The 8,725-nt window shown below is 38.9% G+C and overlaps 1 protein-coding gene across 1 annotated transcript; it reads left to right on the top strand.

Annotated features, from left to right (window-relative positions):
• The first annotated feature begins 7,288 nt into the window (after nucleotides 1–7,288).
• Nucleotides 7,289–8,315, top strand: LOC138880116 (uncharacterized). Its single transcript, XM_070159777.1, has 2 exons — nucleotides 7,289–7,802; nucleotides 7,885–8,315. The coding sequence occupies exons 1-2, from the start codon at nucleotides 7,289–7,291 to the stop codon at nucleotides 8,313–8,315; spliced, it is 945 nt and encodes a 314-aa protein (XP_070015878.1).
• The last annotated feature ends 410 nt before the right edge of the window (nucleotides 8,316–8,725 follow it).

Raw genomic sequence — 8,725 nt, 5'->3', positions numbered from 1 at the left:
TGGGTATCAAAGGTGTGCATGTATTCGCACGGTGGAAACTGGAATCAGGTATGATGATTTGTGTGCCATATGGAGTTGGAGACTGGGAGTTCTCATGTACAGGCTAGGTTGTGGTGGTGGATCGTGTGTATTCGGCATCGTTTAGCGGCAATCGGGATTTGGAGGCTCGAGTGGATCTTTGTTTGCTGGTATGTCAGATTTTGGATGTGATGTCGGAATTCAGACTGGTTGTCTTAGTGTTGAGTGATTCTGAACTATTGCGCTACGGTTAATATCGAAAATACCATGGGTTGAGTGATGAAGTGCATTGGATTATGTTCTAGCAGAGTGGTTTATATTTCAAAGGACCAGCGGACGGTTGGGAAGGATTGCTTTCTTAATTGGGCATTTGTGATGGATGTCAGTGCAAAGGTTGCTATCATTAATTCAGTTCCGATGTTGGGGGACTTTTGAGATGAGTTTCATATGGCTAGGCATGTCGCCGGGCGAGGTTGTTGATTTCGGTATTAATTTGGTGCCGGGCACCTGATCGTCTGGCTCCGATAGGAGTTATAGTAGTGGAAGTCGAGCGGGATGAGTAATTGGGTGTTGCTCGGTGGATAACGTACCGGTTATGTTATATCAGGTTTGCGTGGTATGTGTTATTTGTTTCACCATGAGTGTAATGATTTGCTTTGGCTCCAGACATCAATTGAGCATGGTTGTCGATTTCAAGCATAGTGACTTGAGGTGTTTCATGTGGAGTAGTATTTGGATAGGATCGCGTGTTGCAGCAAAGCTGTGTGGAAACATAACCTTGCGGGTCAAATTTGTGTGTCCTATTTCTATGATGTGAGACAGGGTCTCAGCCTTGTGTTGTGGCAATACTGGTGAGTTTGAGGTACAACTCTCTCAGTTGAGTTATTTTCATGATTTGAGTATGTTCAGACCGTTTCTTATTGGTGCACGTATTATGCAAGTTGTGGCTTAGGCATGTATTGATGTGTCATGTCACGTGAGTAGTGTGTTTGGTCAGAAGAGATCGTTGAAATCATTAATGAATGCGAACGGATTCGATTTCAGTATGTGTGATGGGTAAATATTGAGGTTCGGTTCAAAATTTGCTATGGTAATTACCAGGAGAGAAATGACTTCATGAATGGTTGACATAGGAAATGGTTATGATTTATTACGTGTTTCCTTTATCATTGGCAGTATGTGAAAGTGTTGGAATGAGGCTTTAGTTGTTAAGAAATTTCCTATCGATATTCGATTATTATGTGCAGCTACTGTGAATAGAAATTATCGTTTCGAGTGTTTGAGTTATGTGGTATATTAGATAATTGCACCTGATGTTGCAGGTATGGGTTATTACAGCTAGTTCGGGCTTATTCTGAGTATGGATGTGAAGTTCTAATCTTGTGTATGATTTCGGAAGGTGCAGTGTGGTTCTATGGTTTATGGACTAGATGGATTGTGAAATTTCAGCTATGTTGTGTTATTGGACCTATGCGAGATAGGGTAGTGTGGGATCACCCACGGGTATATTCTTGGTAAAGTCGTTCAGCTATTGGTTGGCTTCTAGGACAACTCTGGGTACGCTCGAGGACGAACGTTTGTTTAAGTTAGGGAGGATGTGACGACCTGACCCGTTGTTTCGTGAGTTACCGCCCCATTTTCCCCATTTCCTATTTATTTATGCTTCATTATCAGTGTTGGGTGTGAACGAGTTGATTTGGATTGGTTTTAGTAGGAAATGAGACACTTAGTCTCTTTAAGGAAGGTTTGTTTTGGAAAAGTCAACCGGACATTGGCTTATGTGTTAGAGGGCTCGAAATTGAATCCCGATGATTCGGTTAGCTTCGGGGGATGATTTATGACTTAGGAGCGCGATCAGAATGCATTTTGGAAGTCCGTGGAAGGATTTGGCTTGAATTGGCGAAGTTAGTATTTTGGCGAATTCCGGTTGATAGGTGAGATTTTGATTCGAGAGTCGAAATGGAATTCCGAGAATTGTTGTAGCTTCTTTAGGTGATTTGGGATATGTGTACAAAATTTCAGGTCATTCGGATGTGGTTTGGTCGGGTTTTTGATCGAAAGTGTATTTCGGAAGTTTTTAGAAAATTAGGCTTGAATTCGATAAATTTTGGGTAATTTGATATTGTTTGAGGTGTTTTGATGATTGGAAGAGGTTTGAATAATGTTATGAATTATGTTGGAATGTTTGGTCGGGGTCCCATGAGGCTCGGATAAGTTTTGGAAGAGTTTTTGGAAGATTTTTGCCGTTTGAGCATAAGCATGTAATGATCCAAAGGTCCATTTTTAGTTCTAGAGATCGAAATTTTATTTCGAGATTTCCAGAATTTAAATAATGAATTATAGGAGTGATCTGGAAAGTTTGGTCTAATTTCATCAAGTCGCGATTGGGTTTTTGACACGAAACATGAGTTAATTGTTTAACGAGCGAAATGAGTATTGAACTGAGCAAATGAGCTCCGAATTTAGTTTCGACTGAAGGGCTATGTTCGTATTATTATTTTTGACTCATAGGAACAAGAATCATCGAATTTCGAGTTCGTATGATGGAGTTAGAGCTTTTTTAGTGAAACGAAAAGCTGCTGCAATTTTCTGGGCAGTTTCTGGATTTTTCACATGTGTGAACAGTAACTGCACCTGCGTGAACAGTATCCGTGTACAGTATCGTGTATAGTACATATGAACAGTACCCCCATATACAGTACCATGAACAGTACCCATGAATAGTAAAATGCGTGAACAGTAACCCCGAAATTTTTGGACAGTGTATGATCCGGGCAGTCCGAGAGTTTTCTCATTTTTGGAGCTATGAAGCTTGGATTGAAGCGATTTTCGAAGCAATTTTTACCATATAGATTGGGGTAAGTGTTCTATATCCAAAAGTGATTATATTTAATGATTTCATGGTTATTTTCATCAAGAATTAGAGAATCAAATGGAAGAAATTGGAGAAAATTTGTAAACTTTTCAAAAACGAAAATTCTAGATTTGGAGGCCGAATTGTTATAGGAATTTAGTAATTTTGGTATGGTTGGACTCGTGGTTGAATGAGTTGTCGGATTTTGTGAGTTTCGTCGAATTCTGAAGCGTGGGCCCGGGGGCCGGGTTTGAGCAATTTCGGGATTTTGATGTTAAATTGGATATTTTCGAGTCGGCTTCGCTCCCTTACCATATTTTAATGAATATGTACTAATTGTGGCTATATTTGGAGCATTCGGAGGTCGATTCGTGCGGGCGAGGCATCGCGGGCTAGATTTTGGATCGGATCGAGGTGAGTAATTGATGTAAATGATGTCCTGAGGGTTTAAAACCCCAGAATTTCACATCGTAACGCTATATTGAGGTGACTTGCATGCCGGATAACGGGCGTGGGGTAGAGCACCGTTGGGATTGTGACTTGGTCCGTCCCGAGAGATATTTTACTACATTTTTGGTTGAGACGTATACTTTATTATTGTGAATTGGGCTTGTTGCCATGCTTGGGGCCTTGTGCCGACCTGTAGAACCCTTAGGGGATTTTTGACTGGTTTTCCTCACTTATTTTGTTAAAGAATTTATATCCTCAGTCATGTTTCCAATTGTAGGCTTCTTGCCAATTATTTGAATCCTTCAGGGATTGATATCACTGCTTTCGCATATTTTGTATATCATTTGACCTCAGTCCAAGGTTTTAAATACTGTTTTGCAAACTCAGCCATCTTTCTAAAATTTAAAAACTTAAATGATATTTCAGGCTGAGAACTACTATTTTACAAATTCCCAAGGGGCTTATGATGATTTCTGGACTGAGCATGAATCGGGTTGCGCACCGCAGCAGTGTTATATTGATATTGAGGTCGAGAGCCTGGTTGATTACATTGATATTAAGGCTGAGAGCCTGGTTGATTACATTGATATTGAGGCCAAGAGCCTGGGTGATTATACTGAGATTGATATGAGGCCGAGGGCCTAGATTTGATGCCACGAGATGGCTTGATATTGCGCTTGGGCTGTAGGAGCCCCTCCAGAGTCTGCACACACCCCCAGTGAGTGCTGTCGATGATAAATAAATGGATGGCTCGGGCTGCACACCCCAGTGGGTACTAGAGTGTACCATCATATGCATTACATTGCACTCATGCATTTTTTATCTGTTATACCTGTCTCAGTATTTGGTACTCTAACTTAATTGACTTGTTTCTTCACTATTTGTTATTCTAAACTGCCAGTTATAGTTTACTTTGTATTTTTCCATGATTTCTTATTCTCAGCCTTTATTTATGTTTATTACTTAATGGGTCGGAGTACTCACATTACTCCCTGCACCTTGTGTGCAGATCCAGGTATACTACAAGATGAGTGAGGATTTGTTTAGCTGAGCAGTAGTATCCGGGAGTATCGAGGTAGCTGCATGGCATTCACAGCCTTGATCTCTCCCATCTATCTCTATCTTTTATTCCGTATTTTTCCTAGACTGACTTGTAATAGGTGGATATTCTGTATTAGAGGCTCATATTTGTGACACCGGATTCTGTTGGGCTATGGTGTGGTATTTTAATTGAACTTCCGCAGATTTTATTATTAATTATACACTTGAATGAAATAACTTAATAAATTCTCTGTGATATTTATCTATAATCTGAATAAGAATTTGGGATAATGTTGTTGAATGGTCGGGCTTGCCTAGCAGTGTGTTGGGCACCATCATGACCGGGGTTGGGGTCGTGACAATTAACTGCTATTTGCTGTTTTGTTCTCAGTCATGATATTACTTGCGTATTTTACCTCCGTCCCTTCCTATTCATCATTGATACTTGTTATTATCTCTCTTTGGGCTGAATTATATGCTTTCTGAGAGACCGAGGGACTGGTGAGGTTGGTGACTGAGATAGGGCCTGAGTGTCGAGCTGTGAGCTATATGAGTCTATATGGATCGGGTTGCACTCTGCAACGAGCCTCAGGGCTATATATGTATATATGTTGGATCGGGTTGCACGTCACAACGAGCCTTTGGGTTAATTATCTATATTGGATCAGGTTGCATGCCGCAACGAGCCTTATGGATATTCATATGTTAGATCGGGTTACAAGCCGCAACGATATAGCGCTTGGGCTGAAAGAGCCCATCCGGAGTCTGCACATCCCTAGTGAGCGCAGGTACCTATTGAGTATGATTACTGAGGGCTGAGAGACGAGTGATTGAACTGTTGAGATGAGCTGAGTGACTGTAGTCTTGAGAGACTGTACTTGCCTTCAATTATTTGTGCACTTAGCTATTATCTGTCCTTGTTGTACAAATTTCTGGAAGACTTGATATCTGTTTTACTCGGTCACGAACCAATTTGGCTTAAGCTACTAAATTTGAAAGCATGACTGTTCCTTATTTGAAAGTTATTGAAATAAACTGTATTTGTATAGCTCGTCACTGCTTCTCACTTCCTTATTTATGTCTGTTACTTACTGAGTTGGAAGTACTCACGTTACTCCCTGCACCTTGTGTACAGATTCAGGTAAGACCGGCCGCGGAGGTCGTTGAGTTCGTGCACAGTTGGCTATCGGAGACATACGAGGTAGCTGCCGGCGTCCGCAACCCTTGTCTTTCCCTCCATTATTATCTGTCCATTCTTCTTTGACATTAGTGGACTATTGTAAGCTCTGATTCTAGACTGGTTTTAGATGCTCATGACTTAGTGACACCCCGACGTCGGACTATCTTTTCTGCATTTTTATTTTGAGTTCAACTCTTTTATGAAGTTTCTATTATGAAAAAACTTTGACTTCACTTTTAATGAAATATCAAAGTATTTTTGAAAGTTGTTGACTTGCCTAGTACCACGATAGGAGCCATCACGACAGGTTAGAGTTTTGGGTCATAACACAAGTCTTTGCAATACATATACAACACCACATTCCACACAAGATACTGATTCATCATCAAATATCCCATTACTGAACTCTCCAAAGTCTGCAATATCATCCCTAAGCTTTTCCATTTCTCACCCTTAGCTATCCCTATACAGACTAAAATTATGGAACCACCAACCACCATTCCTCCCATCACAAGCCCGTATGTGAGCATCATCGACAAAGATACCAACCTCATCCCTTTTACCAAATAGGCACTTCTCCCCAGTGTTTTGTAACCCTATTTGGATTTAACTACTACAATATATCACATAATGTAATGACTAGCTGACTTGTAGCCACACCAGAATTGGTACGAGCATAATTAATGTGAAAAATCCAAAAACAAAAGGTTATTCGAATCATATTTGAGTTCAATTAATCCTAGAGTGAAGAACTTATACCATATTATTATTAGATCTACGTTTATTTTAATGATACAAAATAACACATCTTTTATGTGCAGAAATACTCCTGAATTAATGGAAAGGAAGACTATCAAAGATTAGAGACGAAAAAGGAGGGAGGAAATGCGAAGGGAAAATCAATCAAGGATTTGACAGCAGATTAACTGAGGATATTATAGGAAAGACCTACATTAAAGGAAGTCAAGATTACGAAACTATGCACTGAAGATTCCTCCATCAAAGGAAGACAGTTAAAAATCGGAATCAAGGGATCTAATTTTGATCGATCGAATAATGGAAAGATCTTCTTAGAAACGGAAAAGTCCAATCAAGACCACAAGTCAAGGAAAATCAAAGGAAGAAACACATTATTCTTGGAAAAAATCGCTCTACGATTCCTTTTGAGCATCAACTTCTTTGGTTTTGCAATCTTTTAAGATTCACATCAATCAAGAGTCAAGAAGACCTCACAGAATATATATATCTTGGAGCGATATACTTTGATCAAACTAACTTCTCACTCTTTGTTCTACTGTAAACAAACATTGTAATCTTAGTAAAATTTACTGTGTAATCAATAGAGAGAAGAAAGAGAGAAAAATGTCAGTGAGGCATTGTATCGAAAATATCACGACTGTTTTTAGATCCAAAAGTGAGTTGGTGATCAGAGATAACATCAACACGATTGTACAAAATTGTTCAAGGAGCTTTGAATAGATAACACATTGCAACCCAAGGGACTGGAGTAGGATCCACATCAAATTCGAACCAGTATAAAAATCTAGGTGTCTTTAATTCCTGCACTTTACTTCTGCTTTCAGTTATATTCTATTTTTTATTTTTAGTCGACCAATTGGTAAACTAATCAACTACTTAGGATACAAAAAGAAGAATCGACAATTCACCCCCTTTTGTACTTTCAATTGGTATCAGAGTTCGTCTCACATATTTATCTTTAGCTTATCAGTTAGTTAGAAAAGATCATGTCAAACCAAGTAACTATTGGAGCACTCTTTCAAGAAGGGACATCGCAAGTAAGGTCACCATATTTCAATGGACAACACTTCCCTCATTGGAAGGTGCGCATGAAAATATATGTAAAATCCTATGATGTCAAATTATGGCTTGTTATCAAAAAGGGAAACTATCTTCTTCCAACATCAGGACAACCACCCACTAATCCTGAAGATATAGATGACTACCTTAATGAGCAAATGGCTATTATTCAAGTTGACTCTAAGGCAAGAAACTTGCTCGATAATGCTATATGTGGAGAAGAATATGAGAATTTTTTTAGTTGTGACACCGCCAAGGAAGTGTGGGAAAAACTGGAAGTTACCTATGAAGGAACTAACAAATTGAAAGAAATACAGATAATTCTGTTGGTTCACGATTATGAACTCTTCCAGATGAAAGAAGGTGAATCCATTAAACAAATATTTGCACAGTTCAGCAAAATCATTGGTGATCTGAAAGTCTTTGGTAGACCTTACTCAAGTGATGAGCAGGTTCGAAAAATCCTAAGAAGTTTGCCTACCACATGGCAGACAAAGTAGTTGCACTTGATCTCAAAATTTAGACAAACTGTCATCTGATGAACTGCGTGAAGATTTCATAGCATTTGAAAAAACACATCTCAAGAAAACGTGTCAGGAAGAGAAGAAGAAAACTTTTTCATTCAAAACCACAATTGAAGGATTTGAGAATGATATTGATGATGACGCAGAGGCTCTTGAAGAAGAAATTGCCATGGTTTCGAGAAATATGAATGGATTGATGAGAAGATACAAAACACAAAAAAGGGAAGGATGTCATCCAGAAGAACCAGACAATGCAATGAACAAGAACAAAAATGATACAAAATATTTTGAATGTGGAAGATATGGCCAGCTGAATGTTTCAGATCTTAAAATAAAAATCTTAGAGGGGTTCAGTAAAAATAAGTTTTCAGAAGCTAGAGCGATGAAGATAGCTCAAAACATGAAAAAACAGCAAACCTATGCTTCATGACTATTTTGGAAAATGATATGAACAAATATTCTAGTTGCTAGACTGATGAAGATGTATCAGACAATGACTGCGAAAAAGAAACTGAATTTTTTTATGGCACGAGGTAAAACAAGTGAGGTAAGACCTTATAACTGCGATAGATGTAACGAATTGCAGGATATTCTTGATCTTACCCTAAAAGAGTCTCAAAAATGCTAAACGAATTAAAGAGACTCAATAGGGAAAAAAGGGCTAGGAACTCAAACTTGAAGTCTTTGAAATCGAAAGAGATGTTCTTCAAGATGAGGTTCAGGAATTGCAATTGCAAATCAATGGCATGCGTAAATTCACCAGTCACAGTTCTATCAAATCTAACCAAGCGACTTACAAGTCAACTGCAAAAAGACCTGTTAGAAATGAGTCCACAAGTA

This window comes from Nicotiana sylvestris, chromosome 10, assembly GCF_000393655.2.
Source record: "Nicotiana sylvestris chromosome 10, ASM39365v2, whole genome shotgun sequence".
Taxonomy (NCBI): domain Eukaryota; kingdom Viridiplantae; phylum Streptophyta; class Magnoliopsida; order Solanales; family Solanaceae; genus Nicotiana; species Nicotiana sylvestris.
This window is presented reverse-complemented; position numbering and strand designations above follow the sequence as displayed.